The 24,204-nt window shown below is 53.3% G+C and overlaps 1 protein-coding gene across 9 annotated transcripts in view; it reads left to right on the top strand.

Annotated features, from left to right (window-relative positions):
• EHMT1 (euchromatic histone lysine methyltransferase 1) overlaps positions 1-24,204 on the top strand; it is a 146,877-nt gene that overhangs the window by 85,992 nt on the left and 36,681 nt on the right. For 6 of the 9 annotated variants that reach the window (XM_066366555.1, XM_066366556.1, XM_066366554.1 and 3 more), the window contains exons 7-13: positions 5,077-5,154; positions 6,529-6,649; positions 9,337-9,468; positions 12,534-12,679; positions 21,214-21,357; positions 22,490-22,716; positions 24,042-24,197. In XM_066366555.1, the coding sequence (XP_066222652.1) occupies positions 5,077-5,154; positions 6,529-6,649; positions 9,337-9,468; positions 12,534-12,679; positions 21,214-21,357; positions 22,490-22,716; positions 24,042-24,197 (1,004 nt within the window). The remainder of the gene's footprint in view (positions 1-5,076; positions 5,155-6,528; positions 6,650-9,336; positions 9,469-12,533; positions 12,680-21,213; positions 21,358-22,489; positions 22,717-24,041; positions 24,198-24,204) is intronic. The other 3 variants (XM_066366558.1, XM_066366560.1, XM_066366559.1) reach the window with 2 other exon arrangements.

The raw sequence follows: 24,204 nt of genomic DNA, 5'->3' as shown, positions 1-24,204 counted from the left end.
GAGTTTCCTGCAGGGTTAACACTTGGAGCGTTTGCGGATGGGCCAGGCGTGTCCTCGTTACATGTCCACCCGAGGCTCAGCTCTGGGAGGGGCTGTGGGTCACAGCCACAATGTCGTGGCCCCTGCTGACTGGGCACCGCCTTCAGGTGGTCCTGGGGCTTCGCCCTGGAAAGTCTCCATGGGCACTGATGGTTACAATTTCCGAGCGCACAGGATGTCTGGGCGTGCATTTGTGCTCTGCTGTCTCAGCTAGAAGGGCCACACTGGGAGCTGGGTGACGTGTCCGTTGTGAATTTACTGGTCCACATGTCGGATTGTTCTGGGAAATCTTTCAGTGATTTGTAAGCTGGATGCTACAGCTAACAAGCTGACTGTTCTCGGAGCCCACTGCTAAGTGTCCTTTGCCTGTTTTTGTGGGCTGTGCAACCCTCATGATGTGGTGTCAGGAGCTTCGGTAGTGACTGGGGGAACTTGGGTCATTTCCCTAGGGGTGGCGTGCAGTCACCCTCTGCCTGTGATGTCAGACCCCCGCGTCCTATTCTGCTGCTGTCTGGTTCCTGGGCTCTGTGTCCTAATTGACTTTGAATAAATTGACGTTAGCTTTCTTCTAATACTTTATGGATTTCACTTTTTTGTGCATGAGTACATTTGATTTATATAGGATTTATTTGGTGATAAAATGTGAAGTAAATACACTGAAAATGGGTGAGTTTTATGGAATATGAATTATATCTCAAAGCTGAAGTAAAATGTGAGGTCAGGTTCCATTGCTTTTTTCAAAATGGTTTTCCCCATAGGTCGACAGGATTACTGAGTGACTCTTTTCTGGTGGATGTAGAAATGCCACTGTGTGATGTACAGCAGCACGGGAGTCAGGTCTGTTTCTCCATCCTCTCTTGGGATCAAGGTTTTCATCTTCATGAGAGATCTACCCACTGGACAACACAGAATAACTCTTAGCTAGAGCAATAAAGGAAAAAGTTACATGAATGTCAGGCTAACAGAAAAATCAAGAAGCAAAGTGAGATGAGATGACGGTTCAGTGGGAAGCAAAGCAGGACGCCTGTCTGCAGCAGTGATGAGCAGGCGTCTCCACGGGAGCAGTTCCAGCGACTCGAAAGGTGGGCAAGCTCCCCAGCCGTTCCGAGGAAACCCCAGCCCCCTGATGGCAGCATCATCAGACAGGCACGTGGCACATTCACACCGTGGCAAGAGCAGGGCCAGACTTGCTCAGTCAGAGAAGAGCGTCAGGAGCCTGCTGTGAGGACTCGGGGTGGGAGGGGGTGGGGGACAGATAGTGAGAGGAGCCAGGGAGCCTCTGGGTGTTTCCCGAGCGTTCTGGGAAGCTCATCTTGTGTTTCTGGATTTGGCAGTTACTTCATGATCGCTCGAAAGGCAATGGATTCATCTTGCTGGTGACGAAAGAGTGCCACACCTGTGCATGTCCCCCACCCCCAGGCCATGTCCTGAGCCAGGCCGTTTGCACTCGCACCCTCCCGGTCTCCGTGGGTCCTCAAACGAGGTCCTGCCACATGTGTATATTTTTTAGTGTGGTTCGTTTGTGCAGTATTACGTTTGTGGAATTTATTGTATTTGTAGTTCATTTTTATTGTTACATCACAGTGGTTTTTAGAGTCGTCTTGGTTCTCTGTGACCCTCTCTTGGGGTCATGGGTTTGGAGGTACTATTGTAAAATGGAAGGTGGTAGCTGCTTCTTAACTCATTTGTTGGAGCTATGCTGTGGTTTTAACATTTCTGAGTGTAAGTTTTCTATGGCAGTAACTGGTAACAAAAGCACTCTGTTCTTCTCAGTAGTTTTTAAGAAAACAAGTGCCCTGAGACCAGAACCACAGTGAGACACGTTCCTTTGTGTGACTGTTGCGACCATGTTTCACTGCCTGTGGGCATCAGGGCTGTTACTGATGATGTTTGGGTGAGCACGTGTGTGTACCGAGCACACGCCCATGAGCCGAATCGCGTGTCACACGTGAGCCCCAAAGGCACAGGATTGCAGTGTCCCCGCTGAGGTCTCCGCCCGCTGTCCATAAGTGTCTCTCTGCGGTGTGGGGGCCTCTGCGACATGGTGGGTCAGACTGGCCTCTGGTTCTGACCTGACCGTCGGTGCTGTCTCCTGTCTGCTCCCTTTCAGAGGCCTCTTCTTGTGTAGTGCCTGCTCAGGGCTCAGCTGTTTGTCCATGTAGCTGGTTATCTGTTGTTTGTTTGTTTTAATCATTTGGTGGAAGCGAGCCCCTGCTGTGTGTTGTCAACAAGACGCGCCCCCCCCCCCCACTGCGGCTACCTCCTTGTGGGTGTCGTTGGCAATTGCCTTTTGGATCGCGAGGCCTGGTCAAGTGGCAGACAGCTGGCAGTGGCGGGAATTTAGGCTCTGGGGGCACGGGGCTCACCTTCACTTCCTAGCCTGAGGCTATAGCTGGTCCTGATGAGCAGGTGGTCCTGCTGGGTCAGGGTCTCCTCTGGCTTTCCTGTTGCTGAGCGCCATGTGGGTCTTCCTCACGCTTCCTCAGGAGTTTGCTGACAGCGGACTCCTCTGAAGAATCCTTGAAAGTGAACTGGAGAGCTTTGTATTGGCAGGCTGGGCTCCTGCGAGCACAACAGAGTTAACTTGGTTAGGACCTGTAGCGACCACAGTGGCAACAGTATCAGGAAACACCCAGGACACGACTTCTCCAAACAGATGCTCCAGGGTGTGCAGACTCACAGGAAGTGACAAGCAGCTCTCAGCATGTGGCCAGTCTGGTGTGTCCAGTGCACAGACCGTCCCGAGGCGCATGTTTCCATATGGATCTTTACAAGATCAGGGATTCTGGGAAACAGAACCACAATGGGATGCCTAAGGATCATAAAGTATGATTATAATTACTTTTTTAAAAATCCTGTAGTCTTTTTCTTTTAATATCACCAACGTACTTAGCAATACATTTAATGAGAAATATTTGTTACTTTTAAAACTTCAAGAATTTGCTGAAAGAGGTTAGAAAAAAAAAAAGAAAAATGAGAGCAGTTCATAGAAAGTCCCATTGTTTGTTTCAATGAGAAGGACCAGCATTTTACCTCCCTGTGTCGTCCGCAGATTCAGTTCTCCTTGAAATTCTCACAGGACTCGAGCCGCGGACGCAGGAGCTGCTCAGCGAGAGCAGGGGGGACAGCGGTGCTGGAGCCGGGTCTGAGGGGTGGAAAGGGCTGCGGGGGCCAAACCAACCACCTGGGCGGGGAGATGGGCGTGGGCTGTGAGAGTGCTGTGCTCGGTTTGTGGTCGGGCGGTCGTGACTCCTCAGTCAATGTTGGAACGCTGGAATGACCTCTGTGGGAAAGGAGATTGTGGACTCTTGCTTGATGGTACGCAACACTGTGAACTGCTTTCCGGAGTCGGATGGGGCGATGGTTGCACTCTGAATGTATGGAGTGCCGCCCAACGGACATGCTAAAAGGATGGGTTTTAGGGTAGGTGAAGCATTTCCCACTAAGGTTGTTATTTTAAAATGTAAGTTCCAAAAGATTTAAAGTCTCAACACAGAGTACTGAATGGTGGAAGAAAGGATTGGAAATTGTTTTTCCAGTGTCAAACGAGGAAGGCATTCTAGAGCAGAGCACAAACCCAGAAGCCGTAGAGGGAAAGATGGACACATCTGACTGGTCCAGATGAAACCTTAGAAGCTCTGTATAATAAGAAATACCAGCCTTGGCCTGGTAGCGCAGTTGGAGCGTCGTCCTGATTCACCAGGTTTGCAGGTTCGATCCCTGGTCAGGGCACATAGGAGAATCAACCAGTGATGGCATGAATAAGTGGAACAACAAGTCACCGTTTCTCTGAGTAAAATACCAGAAGCAAAACTTAAAGAACTTGGTACAGAAAATATCTATAACACAGTTACACAAAATGTTAGTATCCTGTGTGTGGAATGCAGATTAGAAGTCCCAGGAGAGATGCTCTTTTTGTCCCTGGAGATGTCTGACCTCTGGAGGCTGGTGGTGCCTTTAGGGTACGCCTGGTGCAGCGTCCTGTGCAGATGGCAGCTCTTGCCTGTGGCTGGTCCTGGAGGATCCTGGCTGGTCAAGGACACAGCCTCGGTGTGGAGCTACTGGGTGCCCCTCAGTGAGGGACCGAGGAGGGTCCCCACGTGCGCCCACAGGGAACCAGGCCCAGCACACGGGTGACCTGTCCCTGCCTTGGGGCCTGGGTGAGAAGGGGAAAAGGAATGCACACGTGTTCCTGCATTTCGTGCACTGAAAATGGAAAAGGCATGAACAGCAGAAAAATATGATGTATCCGTGTAGTTTTGATACAGAAAGAATTCCAAAACGTTTAATTAGGAAGGGCAGTCACAGAACGTGTCTGATGCCCTGTCCTCCAGACAGCAGTGTGCTCTTCTGTGTTGGCCAGGTGTGCGCACACCCGAAAGGCCTCCTGGGCTGGACTGGGGTCTTGGGTGTGAGTGGGGAGGCTCTCATTTTACATTGTGCTGTGGACTCTGAAATGTTTTTACTGTGTGTTTTGTTACTTTTTTTTATTTTTTTTACAGAGACAGAGAGTCAGAGAGAGGGATAGACAGGGACAGACAGACAGGAACGGAGAGAGATGAGAAGCATCAATTATTAGTTTTTCATTGCGACACCTTAGTTGTTCATTGATTGCTTTCTCATATGTGCCTTGACCATGGGGCTTCAGTAGACCGAGTAACCCCTTGCTCGAGCCAGTGACCTTGGGTCCAAGCTGGTGAGCTTTGCTCAAAGCAGATGAGCCCGCACTCAAGCTGGCGACCTCGGGGTCTTGAACCTGGGTCCTTCCGCATCCCAGTCCGACACTCTATCCACTATGCCACCACCTGGTCAGGCTGTTTTGTTACTTTTTAATTGAGTTCTACCATGCACAGAATGTGTCAGGCGCTCACCGTCGGTGTTGACCTCTTGTGTGGGCGGGCGGGGGCAGGGGCTCCGCCACCTCCCAGACACCCCCTGCTGGATCTCCAGCGCTTGCTGCCAGTGTTTGGTCGAATCCCTGCCACTGAGGGGGTCTCACCAGTTTCTGTTCTCTTTTGGCTTGTTTGCGCTGGTCAGATGGACGGCGAGTCTGAAGAGGAGCAGGAATCGGCCGGCACCGGGGAGGAGGAGGAGGACGGAGACGAGTCCGACCTGGTAACCAGTGGTGCATTCTCACCTCGTGTGCGCAGCCGAGTAGACAGGAGACACTGTCATTCCTTGTGCTTTAGTGCACTGGGAGGAAGCAGGGCCTCATGCCCTTGGAGAGGAGCAGGGGAGAGACACTGGGCAGACGGTTGAGGACAGGGGCCTGGCAGATGGCTGCCCAGGGTGGGACCTGGCTGCAAGGACAGTGGTCAGTTCTCTGCCACTGGGGCTGTGAGAGAAGGAAGGTTCACGACGTCGGGTAGAAGGGGCAGCACCTTGCCACAGGGCAGCGAGGGGCAGAAGTGAGGACAAGTCTGTTGTTACCCGTAGCAGCCAAGTAGACGTCTTAAGGCAGGGCCACGCCCAGGACATGCCAGCCCGAGACCGGGAGGGCATCTCCGAGCTGTAGGAAGAATACTCAGGGAACGGTCTTGGGACGGACAGTGCAGCCAGTGTCGGCTCGTCAGGGGCCTGAAGAAGATGAAAGAGGACCCTGGGACCTGGGTGCTGGTGGGGCTCAGCGGCGGTGAGCTCTGGGTGCAGGGCTGGCCACAGCTCTCTCCCAAGTTTTGCCATAAAGTGCCCCCAGAAGGAGGCAGGGGTGGGGCACGCGGTGGCGGGCTGTTCAGAGGGCCACGCTGGGCGGAGCACCCGCACCACGGGGCTGCAGTCAGACCTAGGTGCCCACGCCAGGCTCCGGCCCCAGGGCTGTTGGCAGAAAGGCCGGCTGCTGCACCTGGCATGTCTTTCTGCTTGTGAACATGTTCTTTTCGATCTCCCTCTGTCCACATAGGCAGGGGGCCTGAGACCCTTGAGTTAGACAGGTACAAGGGGCTGGTGGTTCATGCTGTGCGTCTCTGTCATTCGTGCCAGGTAGATGCCTGTCACCAAGATTTTAGAAACACGCTCAAAAAAATCTTTAACTGTCAAATCCATCGTACTCTCTTCTTGGCTCTGCATTGGATCATTGATTTGGACGTAGAGTCTGAAGCCACAGACTTCCTGTCTGTGAGACAACTGCTTGTCCTTCTCTGGTGACGTGTGCACCTGTGGTGGCCTCTGCTCTCTCACGTAGCCCATGCAGCTCCTGAGTGGGACTCTCTCATGCACTTTTTTTTGTGCTGAACTCGAGTAAGACTCAAACATTCCATTCCTGTTCTTTGTCTATAAAATGATAGAGCTTTTAGAGTGATGATTGGGGGAAAGCCTTGGTATCTCTAAGAATTGGGATCCAGAAAAGTCTCTAAAAGTGGAATTAACCCTCTAGTTGCAGAATCGGGTTGCGGCAGGTACTTTATTTTGCAAGAAAACAAAACTTGAGCACTTGAGTTTTCTGGGGCTCCCATGCTGAGCTCTCCTTGTTCCTGCCCTTCTGGTCTTCAGAGCTCTGAGTCCAGCATCAAGAAGAAGTTTCTCAAGAGAAAAGGGAAGCCCGACAGCCCCTGGATCAAGCCGACCAGGAAAAGGAGGCGGAGAAACAGAAAGAAGCCAAGCTGTGTGCTAGGTAAACGCAAGTCTGTGACGGGCCTGGGCGGGCAGCAGCCTGGGGGGAGGGGGGCTCTGTGGAGTTCCAGCTGCTTAACAGGAAGAGATGTTTGAAGTCCTCTGGTAGAGGCTCTCAGTGACCCTAACGTGGTTTCCTTGGGCAAAGCTGTGACTCCCTGGCTCCCTTGACTGTTAAGCGGTTGGGGACCATTTATCACTTGCCCCGTGTGACGGGATTCTGTGGCCTGCATGGACTCTCAGAGTCCTGTGGGCAGCACCTCAGCCCACTTGGTGGCTTTCAGCCCTTTGGTGAGATTCCCTTGCTCCAGAAGTCATTTTATTAAAAGGAAGGCAGGGAAGCCAGTGGCCCTCAAACCCAGAAGGCGAGCAGGCCTGGGGATGGGGGGGACAGTGTCACTGCCACAGCTTTGTTTCAGAGGACTCGTAGTGGACACGGGTTTGTCACTTGGTGCACAGCTGGTGAGGCCTCTGCGCACTCCCTGTCGGGGGCACCCTGCCACCTGTAGGGCCCCTGCCCTGTCGGCCTCCCCACCCCAAGCACCTCTGCCTCTGTAGACCTTTATGCGGGTGGATCGTGGGGCAGCAGGTGCCTGTGTCTCTGGCTGCTTTGTGCGTACCTGAGACTCAGCCACGGTCAAAGGGCCGCAGGGATCGGTGGGTGGCTGAAAGGGATTCCAGGCCATAGCCGTCCACGTGTGTTTATCCTTCACCTGCTGGTGGACAGTTGGCTGTCACAGTGAAGCAGCAGCACACGCTGCACACCAGTCGTTGCTGAACCGATGTTCTTGTTTGTTCCGGGTGAGTGTTTAGGCTGGAGTGGCTGAATCATATGCTGTGTGTCTAACTCTTTAGGAAACTGGTTTCCAAACCCCTATTGCCCCCGCAGCACACAGACACACGGTGCCTGTGTCCTTGCCAGCCTGGCCGTATCAGGCTGTGGTCTCAGCATTGCTGGGTGCCCCACTGAGGCCTCACTGCATTTCTCATGAACCCCGGGCTGCACGCTTAGCACTCCATGTCTTATCTTAGAAGGTGTTTCTGTATTTTGTTCATTTGAAGTCACGTGTGTGCTTGCTCAGGCATTGCTGAGTTCTCTCAGTGTCTGTCAGGTGCATGGTCTCTGGATGCGTGCACCTAAAGCTTAGTTTTGTTGAAGTCTGATTTATAACTATTTTCTTTCTAAATTCATACTTTCTGTGATCTCAGACATCTGTGAATGTCAGGTCTGGACATTTTTGTCCTATGTTTCCTTCTTGAAGTTTCATAGTTTTAACCCGACCACATGGTCCCTGGTCCATTCTGAGTTAGCGTCTGGGACGTGAAGTGGGTCCAGCGCTCGTTCCGCACACGAGGGGTACCCAGTGGTTCCTGCACTGCTGGCTGAGTTGACTTCCTTGTTTTACCCTTTAATCTTTGCTGGAAATATGCGGGCCATTTCTGGACTTTCTAGTCTGTGTCATCTGTCTGTCTTTGCACCACAGATCTTCAGGATTTTATCTTCCATAATTATGATTTCAGCCGTTCTTCTACCTTCCCCTGACACAGAAGTAGATTTGCTATACAGAAGTCAGGAGGCAAGGCCATCCCCTGAAATGCAGGAGGCTGTGTGTGGCCATCTCAGTCTGAGACTGGAGTTGGTGTTGGTGGGGCTTGTTGACTCACCAGGAGCACACCTGCCTCCTTTGAATGCGTGTTCTTCCCTCGCGGGTCCTCCTCTTCTCTGTCACAGATCACCCTCTCAGATCAGAACACTCGCTGTGGCTTTGCTGGTGGCTGATGGAATCGTGGTGGGTCCGAGACGAGGTGTTGTGTTGGGCAGGAGCTTTGTCTTTGCCCTTTTGGCTAGAATGTGTAAAATGCACACTTACACATCCACGCAGGAGTTGGAGTTACATTTCTTTCTGGGAAGTGTTAAAATTGCACAAAGATGACTTACCTTCTTCAAGTTTTTGGTGATGATTTCTTACAGGTGGTTGATTTCCTTCTGTCTGTCCCAGAACTAGTGCAGAGTATGGCAGGAATTCAGAGGTTGGACGCCACACCCCTCTGCGTTACAGCTCATGTATTGATGGTCCTTGAGCTCACATATTGATGGTTGATAGTGTGTTCAGGGTTGGTGTGACACTGGGGCACTTGCCCTTTGCAGTGTTAGGGTTCTCCTGTGTCAGCGCACACGTCTCACAGATTCCGCAGCGAGGCGCCCTGGCAGTGCCGGGGCCAGGCGGGCCCTCTCCTGAGCATGTTCTGATCGGGGTGCCCTCTGGGGCACCGCCCCTTCATAAACCACCCGGTCTGACAGCGGACGTCTCCTGTCCTGGTCCCAGGTGTCTGCGCGTGTGGCTGTTTCTTGAGTATATATGTCTCAGCAGTTGATCTTTGAACTCTCAAGTCATGGTTTCTGTCTTACTGAAAGTAACGGTCACAGAACACACGTGTGCCATGCCGTAGCTGCTTCCTCGATGAAGCCGTCAGCTTTGTTCTGGCCGGTGTTGTGTCACATCTGAGCCTTCGCTCCTTCTGACACAGACCCTCCCTCCCAGGAACGCTTGTGGAGAGAGAACGAGCATGGGAAGTGAGCTGGAGAGGGAGGGGGCCTGGGCCGCAGTGACGTTTGGTTGGCGTTGACAGTGAACCAGCACCGTGTTGGGGGGGACGTGGTGTTCACAACAGTGCCTTTGCACACAGGTTCTGAAGCGTACACGTCGTCCTCGGGCAGTGCAGAGCCGGTGGTGCCAGGGGACAGTGTGGGGTACATGGAGGTTTCTCTGGACTCCCTGGATCTCCGTGTCAAGGGGACGCTGCCCTCACAAGCAGAAGGTGAGCATTGCGGGCACCGTCTGGCTGTTTGCTGGGCATTGGCTCCGTTTTGGCGTGCTGTGCCCTGGTGGTAGCAATGGAAGGGTGACTGGACAGAGACACGGGTAGGTGTCCGTGTCACCACAGCATCCTGGGTTGGACACCCTCGGACTCATGTAGCAGGCATCTTGGGCAGGAGCAGCTTGTCGGTGGTGTCCTGCGGTGTGCCCGTCGGCCGGGCATGTGTCTGTGCCGCAGTCCTGATGAAAGGCCCCTCTGCCCTGGCTGGTTCAGGAAACACACAGGTGGCACACTTCTTTGTCACCTCTGAGCTGGGTTAGGTTGTCTGAAACACGTCTCCTGGTGGTTGCTGACAGTACGCAGACCCATTCTGCAGTGGAACACAGTCCGTGTTCGAGTTACTAGGGGATGTGGAGTGGCAGGCGCTCAGCAGCTCCTGAGAGAGTCTGCTGGCCCAGGGCCTGGGGTGCGGGCCAGCCGTTCTTTTAAGAACAAGTAACTAGCTTTCTAGGGTTTGAACGCTGGAGGAATTTTGATCACCTCTTTAATTTAGGAAATCACCTCTTTAGCTGAAAACATACATCGAAGGCTTATTCAGCAGAAAAATGATTACTTTTCTTTTTCTTGCACCAAATGAAGCAGAGCTTATCTCCAGTATCACCAAGTCCCAGCGGTGTCCCAGGCTTCCTCTCCAGAAGAGTGTCATGCCGAGGGCTTGAGTTTCCCAGCCCTGCTGTGAGATTTGCATGTAACCAGGAAATAGGATTTGATTTCATCAAACTGCCTCAGCCGCCGTGCGCAGGGTCAGAGAGGGGCTGCGTGCGGAGCGCAGGGGGAGCTCTTGCCCTCAGACGTGCTCACTGTGGGCCTGGCTCGTGGCTGTAGCTGAATGGTAGAAAGTGCTGGAGCTGACACACGGGGAATGTTTATATCCTGTCCCTGTTAAGTAGGGCCAAACCAGTGAGTGCCAAAGTGGAGGCGCAGGAGAGGTTGGGCTGAGGCTCCCTGAGGTTTTGTGACATTGTAAGTTGAGTCCCTGAGTCACTCGCCTGACGGGGAGCTCCTTGCCGTCTCCACAGTGCCGTTGACGTGCAGACCAGCACCCTGAAGGGCCTGGGCGCCTTGCTCAGGTGCCGTCTGCTCTGTCTCGCTGGAGTTCTGGGCATTTGGGAGGCAGCTGTGGAGACTGGCTGCTGGAGGGATGGAGCACCTCCGGCTCGTTGGAGCCTGAATGGTGTGCACCTGAGGCAGGTGCCGAGGACAGTGACAGTGTGGGTAGAGTCCACAGGGTCCAGGCTTCAGTCTGAGAGTGTGTGCGCCAGTGCATGTCACTGTGCACATGTCTGCGGCCGTGCTGTCTTTCTTTCAGGCCTGTGAGCTGAGGTGGAGGGTGGTGGTATCCCGGCAGACGATGTGGACATGTGGGCAGGCAGGACTGGCAGAGCTCAGTGAGAGCAGATGCTCCAGTAGGACGTGGACTGTTCCTTTGACATCTGGTGGCTCCGGCTGCTGGAGGCAGGGACACACCCCAAGGTCAGGAGACATCAGAGTCACTGCCACGTGTGCGAGTGTGGGAACCAAATCCACGGACCCGGGACCTTGAGCGCAGCCCTGTCCTCCTCAGCCGAGCCAGCTTTGCACAGTCTGTCTTCCCTGTTCAAACGGAGTGGCTGAGCAGCATCAGCTGGGGGACTCAGTTCCAGTCTGTAGACAGAGGTTGCCTTGACCTGCCTCCTCCCAAAGAAGTCTGCTCTCACCACGAAGGAAAGACATCAGTCTTCGCATTGGGGGTCACCAAGGGGCTGGCTGGACGGATGTGGTGACATCACGAGGGGCAGGCGCCCTCCTGCTTGCCTTCTGTGCCGGCCCTTTCCTGCCGAAGCCGTGGACGACCTGTGTCCCCAGCGTCTCTGCTGTGACCACCCTCAGCTCCCTGACAGGGCGGAGAGGAGCAGTGAGGGCACCCTCTGACTCGCACATGCGGTTTAGGGGTGGGGACAGCCGTGCTGAGGGCGGAAGCACCAACTCCACGTGTTTCTGCTCCAGTCGCCTCACAAGAAGGGAGACGTGGGGTGCTCCCTCCTTTGGGGTCAGCACCCCTGTAGCTGCTGGCCGGACCGAGGGGCTTTCTTTCTTTCTTTCTTTCTTTTTTTTTTTTTCTGAAGCTGGAAACGGGGAGAGACAGTCAGACAGACTCCCGCATGTGCCCGACTGGGATCCACCCGGCACGCCCACCAGGGGCGACGCTCTGCCCACCAGGGGCGATGCTCTGCCCCTCCAGGGCGTCGCTCTGCCGCTACCAGAGCCACTCTAGCGCCTGGGGCAGAGGCCAAGGAGCCATCCCCAGCGCCTGGGCCATCTTTGCTCCAATGGAGCCTTGGCTGCGGGAGGGGAAGAGAGAGTCAGAGAGGAAGGAGAGGGGGAGGGGTGGAGAAGCAGATGGGCACTTCTCCTGTGTACCCTGGCCGGGAATCGAACCTGGGTCCCCCGCACGCCAGGCCGACGCTCTACCGCTGAGCCAACCGTCCAGGGCCCCGAGGGGGCTTTCTGACAGCCAGCCAGCACTGCCCAGCCCAGAAGCCAGTCTGGGTCCCAGCCCCACTCCCCCACACAGCGCTGCCAGCTTCACTCACCGTGTCCTGGTGCTCCTGCTCTCCTGCCCGCTGCAGAAGTAGGAAATAGCTGATCCCAGGCCCTTCCATGTGGAATTCAGTGTTTTTGTGGCTGGAACCCTAAAAGCAGGCGAGGAATATGAGGGTGAGAGCCTGAAGGTGGGGACAAGCTGGCACAGGTGCCGGCCCTGAGAACAGGACGAACACGTCACCCTTGGGGGCCTTGCAGTGGCATGGAGTGGGGGGGCAGCGTCTTCCCATCCCCCTGGGTGCTTCTGACTTGTGCCCCTGCAGCAGTGCTGCCATCTCAGCCACCACATTGCTTGTGTTTCTGTGCCCTGGAAGTTTCTGCAGAGAACGTGCGATTGGTCACTTCTGGACGGTGCTTCAAGGTGGGGATCGTGTCACACATCCCATTGGAAGTGACGCTCAGACGTGTTTCCGTGACTCTAGGGCTGGCTAATGGTCCCGATGCCGGGGAGATGGATGGCCTCCAGGAAGTACCCCTCTGCAGCTGCCGGATGGAAACCCCCAAAAGCCGCGAGATCACCACTCTGGCCAACAACCAGTGCATGGCCACGGAGAGCGTGGATCACGAGGTGAGCGCTGGCTTTCATTTAGCAAGGGGGCCGGAGGCAGGGCCAGGGGCCCCTGTGCAGGAGTGCGGCGTGGGCCGGCAGCAGAGATGCTGAGGGGTGGGTGGGGCCCAGGCCCAGGCCCGGTGCCCACGGTGCTGGGTGCGTATGGCCTGCCGGGATCAGGCCTCAGCACAGGGCTTTGACCTTGCTGTAAATTCCACGGCAGGTCAAGACGGCAGGTCGAGCTGGAGGCGTGGATGCCAGTTGCCCACACTCTGTCACACGCAGCTTTTCTGCGGACGCCATCCACCGTCTCATGAGGACTTTTCTCAGAGTCCTGCCCTTCCAAACTTACCGCCCGCCTCTGCCAGCCCTGGTGCTGTGACTCATCCCTCCCTCCGTCCTCGTCCTGCTTGTGAGCTGGCTCCATTTACCACTAAATATTTCAGGCTGTCTTTCTCTATAAAAAGGAGGACATTTCTCACAAAACAGAGATGGCAGTAACTTCCTGTTATGGAGCGCCTAGTTCCCAGTCAGATGTATCTGCAAAAATCTGTCTTGTTAGGTTTTTCCTCAAAGTTCTCATGGTGTTTGTTGCAGGCTGTCCTGTGTGTTTGCCTCTTTACCCACACTCCCTGCCACTCCTGTCCATGCTGCTGACCCGTCAAAGATCTGGATGAACTGGACCCCGTCCCAGATGCTGGGTGGCTGGTAGCTTTCTTTCCTGTTCAGTCATGTCCCTAAGACCCTGTGGGCTGAATGCTCAGTCTGAAGACCTGAGGAGGTTCAGGCACTCGATGTTTAGTTTTGCTTTGACTTAATTTTGCCGAGAATGCTTAGGAGCAGCTGCTTGAGCTCCCTGGCACCCGTCAGGAGCAGTGCTGATGCTCATCGGGGTCTGTGTGGGGCCGCCTGCCTCTTCCAGCTCCTCAGCCTTCACCTGACAGTGTCCCTGTCCTCGGCCACTGCCACCCGAGGCTGTCCTCTCGTGGTGATTTTGTAGCCTGTCCTTCCTTCTGCAGCCATGCTGGGGTTCTCTGGCACAAAGACTCCCCCATCTGCTGGTGCGTCTGGTCCTGAGGTGCCCATCATGTGGGATAGATGGCGTAGGCAGCTACGTCTCGGTCTTGTTCACTCTTTGAATAATAATCTGGTGCCCCAGTGACTTCTGGTGTGACATGATTTTTGTCCCCCCTTTTCCTCCCCCATAGCATCTTGGGAACTCACAGTCTTTTCTGTATTTAGTGTTTTATGAACGTTTTTGTTGTAACATGAAACAGAAAACAGTACGAGACAAATGTTTGGCTGAGTTTGTTGAGGCTTAGCACTAATGGCCACCACAAGGTCAGGACATGGACCGGACCCTAAAGACTTCTGTAGTGTTCCCAGTTTTTCTGAGTATCACCCTCTATATGTGTAACCCTAGACACTGTTGCTCATTTGTCTTGATTTACACACACACACTCACACCTTTCCTTTCCTTTCAGTTTACCTGTGGACAGTGCGGGCTCTTTGACTGCGTGGTCTTGGTCTGGGGTCCTGCACTCCTGGTGCTGTTCAGCACACTCCTGCCCCACCATCTGGTGCAGCCAGGACCCAGCTCCACCCGACTCCTGTATACGATTTACAGGGGTGTTTAGCCTGAGACCGTCTGGGCTGTCAGCTCTCTTTATCTGATGTCTGTGTTCTTTGGAAGTTTTAAAGTGGGGTGGTTGGTCCCTGGTTGTTTGACTAGTTGGGAGGTTTTATGAGGACACTGTCACCTCACCTGGTGACTCAGAGTTGCAGGACAGGGCTCCCACTCCTTGTTCCCCAGCCCTGCTGAGCTTGACCGCCTTTTCCTTTTGAATACAGCTGTGGAGTTGTGTATGTGAATGTATTTGCTGGGTTTTAATTCTTTGTGTTTCATTATTGTTGGTGTTCAAGATGGCCCCATGGGCCATCTTCATGGGATCCTTTCCTGGAGTTGGTGGGTCCCAACTGTTCTCACAGTGCTGAGGAGTGCCGTGCCTTTCACACCTTTTCTCAAAGGGCATGGTGACATTTCGTACGTGTGAAGATCAGTGTGACTTGGGGAGTCAGTCATTTCCATGATGCTGCAGTCATTCAGTGCACGAGATACACCAGTGGGGGGAGCTCAGTTGGTTAGAGCGTTATCTCAATATTATGAGGTTGCAGGTTTGATCCCGGGTCAGGGCTCATAGAGAATCAGCCAGTGAACACCTCACTAAGTAGAATAACAAATCCATGTTTCTCTCTCCCTCCCTGCCTCTCTAAACTTAATGATAGAAACGAAGTAGCTGCGTTTGTTTTGGCATAGTAGTGGTAAGGAAGTGTCCACAGTGTGTTCTCAACACAGAAGTGTTAGTAAGGCTCCCACTTTCTATTGAATCACGTGGTAACTATGCTACTGGTCTCATTAAGGTTTTTTGTTTTGTCAAATGTTTTTTCATTAAAACATCTTTTATATTAGCATACAGTAGGTGTATTGCTTTTGTGTTTTTCGTATTTGAGAGAGACAGGAAGAGAGAGGGTGAGAAGGATCAACTCAGAGTTGCTTTTACTTTAGTGGTACATTCAGCTTCTTGTATGTGCCTTGACTGGGTCCAAACCAGTTGTCCCCTTGCTTAAGCCAGTGACTCTGGGCTTTTCATGTCAGTGGCCTTTGGGCTGAAGGTGCTGAGCTTTGGGATCATGTGGACGATTCCACCACTCAAGCCAGCAGCCCCGCACTGAGCCACCTGTGCTCAGAGCCAGCGACCTCAGGGTTTCAAACCAGAAACCTCAGCATTCTGGGTTGTCGCTTTATCCACTGCACCACCCCTGGTCCAGCAGTGGATTGCTTTTTTATCTTTTTGTGTGGCAGAGAGAGTGAGACGGAGTTAGAGAGAGAGACAGACAGACAGGAAGGGAGAGAGATGAGAAACATCAATTCTTTGTTGCGGTTCCTTAGTTGTTCATTGATTGATTTCTCATATGTGCCTTGACTAGAAAGCTACAGCAGACCTAGTAACCCCTTGCTCAAGCCAGCGACCTTGGGCTCAAACTGGTGAACCTTTCTCAAACCTGATGAGCCCGTGCTCAAGCTGGCGACCTCAGGGTCTTTTTTTTTTTTTTATGTATTTTTCTGAAGTTGGAAACGGGGAGGCAGTCAGACAGACTCCCGCATGTGCCCGACTGGGATCCACCCGGCACGCCCACCAGGGGGCAATGCTCTGCCCATCTGGGACTTTGCTCTGCCGCAATCAGAGCCATTCTAGCACCTGAGGCAGAGGCCACAGAGCCATCCTCAACGCCCGGGCCATCTTTGCTCCAATGGAGCCTTGGCTGCGGGAGGGGAAGAGAGAGACAGAGAGGAAGGAGAGGGGGAGGGGTGGAGAAGCAGATGGGCGTTTCTCCTGTGTGCCCTGGCTGGGAATCGAACCCGGGACTCCTGCACGCCAGGCGGACGCTCTACCACTGAGCCAACCAGCCAGGGCCAGACCTCAGGGTCTTAAACCTGGGTCCTCTGTGTCCCAGTCTGGCGTTCTATCCACTGTGCCACTGCCTGGTCAGGCAGTGGGTTGCTTTTTAAAATAAGTTAACATTTAAACATTTTAAATTTCCAGTATGCTAAAAATTGATACATATGGCCCATTTGGACAAAAGCTCTTTGGGACCTTTGGTAATTTTAAGAGTAAAACAACCTTGAAACCAAAGATTCTGAGAAGCACCAGGCTCAGTCTTCTTTCCTCATTTCTCCTGTCCTGTCCTGTCCTGATTCAGTGGGCAGCTCTCTCCAGTGTCCCTGTGCAGGCCACTTAGAGAGTGCTGCAGGCTGGACACAGCCAGGGTCTCGCAGCCCGTGGACTCGTCCACACTGGGAAGCACTCTCCCCGGTCACCTGCTCTTCTCGGCCTCCCTGCCACCTCCCAGTGAGGGCCTGGATGTTCTGCGGCCACCCTGCCCCTGGGTCTGGGGACACCGCCTCGCCTTCCTTCTCCTGCCCAGCAGGGTCAGTGGCAGGCCCCCCCCAGAGTCTGGTGGGTGCAGGGACGGGGCTTGTGGTCTGCAGGCGTGGGTGTTGCCGTCTCATCGCTGTGGCTGTTTCATGTGGGACTCAGCAGAGCTGCAGCCGCTGCTCTTCCCTCAGGTTATTTCTGTCGTTTGATGCTCAGCCTGTCTTGTCCTTAGGTGGCAGCAGCCCTTGTGAAATTAGTTCTTCTTTCTCTCTGTTGCCTTTTTGTTGGCTTGATCAGGGCACAGTTCACACACAGTCTGCCACTCATTTTGTGTGCAGTTCTCAGTTCTGACGAATGTGTGGAGTTGAGTGGCCACCACCATGGTCAGAGCCCATCAGTCTACTTTCATGGGCACTCAACACAACATGTCGGCCTTTACTCTGTCCTGTGACCTAAAATCTCTGCATCTTAATTGGTGTATTCAGATCATCCCCATTAGATCACATGATCCCCAGGTGATCATGGGTGTGGTTGGGTTGCAGCCTGACATTGTAATAGCATCAAGTGGATGCCATCTCTTAGTCCAGGGGTCCCCAAACTACGGCCCGCGGGCCGCATGCGGCCCCCTGAGGTCATTTATCTGGCCCCCGCCACACTTCTGGAAGGGGCACCTCTTTCATTGGTGGTCAGTGAGAGAGCGACGCAGAGCTCTCACGTACAGTACTACTTCCGGTGACGCGGGACGCACGTGTCACAGCTCTGGAAGCGCGTCATATCACTTGTTACGGCTAGCAGTGACAAATATGGAACCGGATATTGACCATCTCATTAGCCAAAAGCAGGCCTATAGTTCCCATTGAAATACTGGTCAGTTTGATTTAAATTTACTTGTACTTTATTTTAATTTTTTTTTTTTTTTTGTATTTTTCTGAAGCTGGAAACAGGGAGAGACAGTCAGACAGACTCCTGCAGGCGCCTGACCGGGATCCACCCGGCACGCCCACCAGGGGCGACGCTCTGCCCACCAGGGGCGATGCTCTGCCTACCAGGGGGCGATGCTCTGCCCCTCCGGGGCGTCGCTCTGCCGTGACCAGAGCCACTCTAGTGCCTGGGGCAGAGGCCAAGGAGCCATCCCCAGTGCCCGGGCCATCCTTGCTCCAATGGAGCCTTGGCTGCGGGAGGGGAAGAGAGAGACAGAGAGGAAGGAGGGGGCGGGGTGGAGAAGCAAATGGGCACTTCTCCTATGTGCCCTGGCTGGGAATCGAACCCGGGTCCCCCGCATGCCAGGCCGACGCTCTACCGCTGAGCCAACCGGCCAGGGCCTTTATTTTAAATATTGTATTTGTTCCCATTTTGTTTACTTTAAAATAAGATATGTGCAGTGTGCATAGGGATTTGTTCATAGTTTTTTTTATAGTCCGGCCCTCCAATGGTCTGAGGGACAGTGAACTTGCCCCCTGTGTAAAAAGTTTGGGGACCCCTGTCTTAGTCCTTTTTCTTCATTTCCAGCCTTTTGCATTGAAAATTATTTAAATTCATAAATTATATTTAATGGGGTGACATTGGTCAATAAGAATATATAGGTTTCAGGTAAACATCTCTATAGCACTTGGTTTTTTTTCCTAGAAAATTAAAATCAGTGAGGTGACATTGATCAACATGAGTACATAGGTTTGTTTCAGGTGGACATCTCTGTAGCATTTGAACTGTTGATTGTGTTGTGTGCCCATCACCTCAAGTCAGATCCTTTTCTGTCACCGAGTATCTGTCCCTCTTCACCCCCCTCCCCCCCCCCCCCGTCCCTACCCCTGGTATGAAACTTTTTACGATTGTGATTTATTCCACTTTTGGCTTTATCTTTTGCATCTTTTTCTAATGTTTTTAGTGGTTGTCCTGGGTTTACAGTATATATCTTTAGTGTATCCCAGTTTATCTTCATTAAAGTTCTGCCACTTAACGTACAGTCTTGCAGTAACGTGGTTCTCAGTCCTCCCTCCCATCCTGCCATACGTTTAAGTTTGTGCTGAAACAACACCGCCCATTGCTGTGCGTTTCTTCAGCCAAACCCAGGGGTCTGAGACGGGTTACACGTGAAAGCCGCTCCGACCTTGGCTCTGTTCCTTGTTCAGTCCTGGCCTGTCTCTGCTGTCACATGTCTTGTGCCCGAACACCCTTCCATTTTTATTTATTTTCCCCTGCAGCACAAGTCTGCTGATAATTAACTCTGTCCCTTTTGTTTGTTTGAAAAGCCTTGTTTTGCCTTCATTTTTGAAAGGTATTTTCACGATACAGAATTCCCAGCAAAGACCTTGGTCAGTGTGATTTTCACAGTTTCTAATGAGAACCTGTGTTCTGTGCGTGAGTTGCGGGGCTTTCTGCCTGCCTGCCAGGTTCGCCTTGTCTTTGCAGCAAGGGGTGGCGGTTCTGCCGGTTTGGGGTATTTCTTTGTAAGAGTTCTGTGCGCGTATTATTCCTAGAAAGCTTTTGTCTTGCAGCGAGTTTATTTCCGGCCTGTTATTTCTTCTCCTGTGGGGGACGCATGTCAGGTTGTTTGGTCCCGTGTCCCTGCCGAGGACACTCTGCTCTTTTCCTCTGTGGTTTAGGTGCAGATCCTTTTGTTCGCCTTTTGCAAACTCTGATTTCCTCTTCTTGGTTGGGTACATGTATGTGCGTATTTTTATTCCTAGTGCTCCATCTGCATTTCTCCCGTCCCATCTGAGGGTGAGACACACGGGCCACCTCGGGCCCACTGCTGCCGATTCCTGCATCTCTTGACAGTGGGTCCAAATCCAAATTCTTCCATGCGGAGCTTCTGAATCTCAGTGCCCATGATCTGTTGCCCCGAATGATTTTTGTGGTGGGGCTGTCCTGCAGGGCGGGGGTGGGCAGCATCTTGTCCCCTGCTGTGAAAACAGGAGCCTGCCTGGTGTTGTCAGTGTCAGGCTGGGCTGTGTGTCCAGCACAGAGCTCCTGGTATGTGATCTTGTCACCCTAGCACGCTGGCTACGCTGGCCACACCCCTGAGGCAACCACTGACCTCTTCTAATTTTTCTTCTGGTGTTTTTCTCCATATTTTAAATAATTTTAACCCACTGTTATTCTATAACTTTACCCCACTTTCTACAGTCCTCTCTGGACTTCCCACCTTGAGGTGCTGGTTGCTCTCTGTGGAGGAGATCTTGGCTTGTGACACTGTGACACTTGTGCCCCTCTGTGCTCTTCATCGGTATCTGTCGTTCTGGACGGAGCTGTGTTAGCAGCTCTCTGACCGCTGTGGGTGAACACGCGTGAGCACATGTTAGCAGCTCCCTGACCACTGTGGGTGAACACGTGTGAGCACGCGTGTCACGTTTCCTCTCCCAGCCACCCGTTTCCCTCAGTTAGTGACGGCCTCGTCTTCCATTGTTTTCTTCGTGCCTATTACAAACTCAGTCCCAAACTGTCAGAATTGCACATTTTCTAGGTATTTTCGGAGGCTTCCAGTTTCTCTCGGGGTTCTCGTCTTGGTGCACTGACCGTTGCTTCTGAAGAAAAATTGCTCAGAAGTTAAGTAGCTGAGACTTGGTGCTCTGGAAACGCTTTATCTCATTTACCTGACAGTTGGGCGAGTGAGGAACTCCAGGTGACACGTTGTTTGCTCTCAGATCCTGGGGTCAGTCTTCTCTTTTCTGTTTCCGCCGTGTGGCCTCTGCTCTGTCCTCGGCGGTGCCCAGCCCTGTCTCCCACCCTGGTGCCTGGGCCTGTGTGCTGGGGCATCACAGACATGCGTGCCTTAGGTCTGGGGCTGTGGTTCTGTTTTACATTTTTTACTTTTTGCTTGTCTCGGAAATCCCTCCACCTGCAGCACTGCTGTGGAAACCTTCATTTCTTCCGCCCAACTTCTGACTCCAGGAAGTCATTTTGTTTTCCGGGCGGGTCTTCCCAGCCTCCAGTTCTGTGTCAGAGTGGCCACACGGTCTGTGTCTCTGCGGTGTCAGGGCCCGTGTTTCTCACGTGCTGCCCATCTCTGTGCTCCTCAGGGCTCTCCTGACTGCAGCCTGCTTGCTTTGCTCGCTGCCTCCTGTCTCAGCCACTTGCTGGCGACGGCAGTCCCTGGAGCAGGAAGATGGTGCTCACGGCGTGTGGCCCGTGACTCCGTGCCTTGCATTCACTGACTTTCTCTGTGTCAGGATGTGCTGGGCAGCACCCCAGTGTGTCCAGGATGCGTCCCAGTCCCATCGTCTGCATAGCTAACTGGGAACCTGTGTCTGCATAGCGACCTAACCAGTGCCCTTTGGTCTGGCGTTCGCTCTGGCTCTCTCCACCACATGAGGGTTTCAGGGACTCACTGTGCATTCCTTGCTGCTGGCCCGTGATGTCATTCTGTCCAGCCTGGTCTGTCCTGCCCAGTGGATTTCTATTTCTTTGTCCAGCATAGATCCTAACTCACTCAGGATGTTTTTCCAATTTTGCCAAGTAAATCAGCTGCTGCTCTCACACTGTGTGGCCACCCGTCACACTGACCACCCTCTTCTGGTGGACGTGTATTCTCGACCCCACATGGTGCTCGAGGTCCACTCCGAACTCGCCCCTCCTGACGGCCGTGTTGTTGACCCTGGTCTTGTCTGATTGCAGCTGGGCAGGTGCACAAACAGCGTGGTCAAGCACGAGCTGATGCGCCCGTCCAGCAAGGCACCACTCCTGGTGCTGTGTGAAGACCACCGGGGCCGGATGGTGAAGCACCAGTGCTGCCCTGGCTGCGGCTACTTCTGCACGGCGGTAAGCGCCCAGCTCACCCGCAGCCAGCGCAGGGCCTCGGCTGGCACACACCTGCCCACAGTGCAGCTGTGGCTGACACGTGCCCCAGCTCCGCAGTCCGGGGCCAGCCTCCTCGAGGTCTACACGCACGTGCACGAGCACAGCGCGTCCCCTTCTCCTGCCTGCGAGCCTCGGGCTGCGGGGACAGCGGGTGTGTGGGGCGAGCGCTCTGGGTGCCCTCGACTCCTCGTCTTGCTGTGAGCTGCGTGTGCGACTGCTCAGCCTCGTCCTGGGAAAGGCACGCTCTGCCTGCTGTGTTGCCCTCCTCTCCTGTTTCTTCCAGGTGTCCATCGGCTACTTCCACAAATACCTGTGCCTGCCAGTGCCCAGGGCACCCCCCCCAGAGCCCTCCTCCTACTGCAGAGCTGCTATAGGTGTCACACCTCTGTGCCTTTCCATCTTAAACATCCTCTTTTGCTTTTGATGAAAAAGAGGGAAGCTGAATGAAGCCCTGGCTTGATGGCTCAGTTCGTTAGAGCATTGTCCTGATGTTCAGAGGTTGCCAGTTTGATCCTCAGTCAGGGCACATACAGGAACAGATTGATGTTTCTGTCTCTCTCTCCTCTCTCTCTAAAATCAGTAAATGTTTTTTAAAAAAACAATAAAATGACAAAATAAAAAAAAAGAGGGAAGCTGCTTCTGTATGTTCTTTGATCTCTGGCTCATCCCTGTCAAGGTCACCCCTTTGGGCCCATAAGAGGCCTTTCCCATGGTCACCAGGCCCACCTGAAATGCTATGGTGATGTTTGGTGATCTCCACAGATTACTGTTGAGAGCACCTTCCTCCTGTCACTCTGTTCTGGCTTTCATTTGCTCGTTTGTTCTCTGTGGGTCCTTCGTGGGACATGGCCTTGTGTGGCCTCTCCCCCGGTTAGGACAGCCAGAGAGCTTGGCTTCGACCTTGCAGTGTGGGGTGGGGGTTCTCTCTAGCATTGTGTCTGTGTGGATGTTCTTGGTAAAGGGACACTGGGGTCTCACTGGCTTCCGACTAAACCCTCAACCCCATGCTACACTGACTGCCATGCAAGGGTCAGTCTCACTTTAAAGTATTAGCCGCCAACATTAAACAATGAATCTATTTTCCCGTTTTTAGGGTAACTTTATGGAGTGTCAGCCCGAGAGCAGCATCTCCCACCGCTTTCACAAAGACTGTGCCTCTCGAGTCAATAATGCCAGCTACTGTCCCCACTGTGGTGAGGAGACCTCCAAGGCCAAAGAGGTGACGATCGCAAAAGCAGACACAACCTCCACCATGACCCTGGCCCCTGGGCCGGAGAAGAGCTCCGCGGGGGAGGGCAGGGCCGACACCACCACAGGCAGGTACGCATCCAGCTGAGCCTCCAGGTGTTCACCTGACGTGTATCCGTCTCCAGTTGTGGGTGGTTCTGTTCATCCAGACGTCTCCCAGCTGACGCACAGTCGTGTGGGTCCTGACACTCAGGGCACGCCGAAGTTCACGGGCTGCAGCCTCTGGGCCTAGGTCTCCTGCTGGCTTGCTCTTGTAGATTCATTTGCCTGTTGTTGAGCCTGTGTCACACCACCCAGGTTGTTGTGCGGTTACAGTGTTTCCTGTGGGTAGTGTAGTTCTCTCGTGAGGAGCTGTGTCCACCTGAAACGCTGTACACATGTATACACACGTGTGTGTGTCTGTACACACCTGTACATGTGCGTACATGTATACGTGCGTACACACGTGCATGTTAGTACACAGCTATACCTTCGTGTACATATCTGTGTTTACACATATCTGTATGTGTTTATACACCTGTGTTTGTGTCCCTGCACTTGTGTTCGTGTTTGCATCCATGTACGTGTGTACATTTTTGTATGCATCTGTGCGCACACATTTATACCTCAGTGCGTGTCTATACACGTGTACATGTGTGTACACGTATGAACCATTATTGTCAGCAGTGCAGTCTATATCGCTGCCTCGTGTTGTGAAGGCCTGAGCCGAACACAGAAAAATACACTGGGAGACGAGGATTCATGTTGGAAGTGTGTGATGTTCTTCCTAAATGAATTTGGTACAGACAGCTGAAAAACTGATAGAAACTGGAAGAATCGGTGAGAATGAGAGGGTAGACAGATCCCTGGGGTGGGTTGCCATGTTGTCTACCAGCAACATCTAGCCAGAGAGTGAAACGGAAGAGCCGCCTTCGCAGCGGCAGCGGAGCCCTCACCCCTGGGGGACACCTCATAATACCACACTGGTGTCAGGGACCCTGCAGCATCAGTGGAGGCCGTTTCAGAGACTCAGGTTGTCACACGTCAGACTGAGGAACAGTAGGGTGTCGATTCTTATATGTTAACCTATCAGTTTAATGCCCTTTGAATCAAAATTTTATTGGGACCCTGTCTCCTGGGGGGAGCTGGACTGATAGGTTTAGCCTGCAGCTCTTTTGCACATGCAGGTGTGAGCACAAGGCCCAGAAATCCTGGGGACGTTGTTTCTGTTATGTGGTTTTTCTCTGGGATTTGATCGTGAGCCCGGACTCCACTAGTGAGGTCGTTCTTGCTCTCAGAAGAGCTGCGTGCTGGGGAGGTCCCAGGACACGATGTTTTGTGTTTTTGTTGGTCTCCACAAGAAGGGAGGTTTTCCAGGTCTCCCACACTCAGCATTTCCCGTCCCCTCCTCCCTGAAGCGTCACCGGCCCTCCGCTCTCAGAGGACGACAAGCCACAGAGCACGGCGGCCCCAGTGCCTGAGAGCTTCGACCCCACAGGGCCGGCTGGGCTGGTGAAGTCGGGACCTGGGAAGGAGACCCTGGAGAGTGCCCTCATTGCCCTGGACTCGGAAAAGTAAGGA

Source organism: Saccopteryx leptura, chromosome 2, assembly GCF_036850995.1.
Source record: "Saccopteryx leptura isolate mSacLep1 chromosome 2, mSacLep1_pri_phased_curated, whole genome shotgun sequence".
NCBI classification, from domain to species: Eukaryota; Metazoa; Chordata; class Mammalia; order Chiroptera; family Emballonuridae; genus Saccopteryx; species Saccopteryx leptura.
This window is presented reverse-complemented; position numbering and strand designations above follow the sequence as displayed.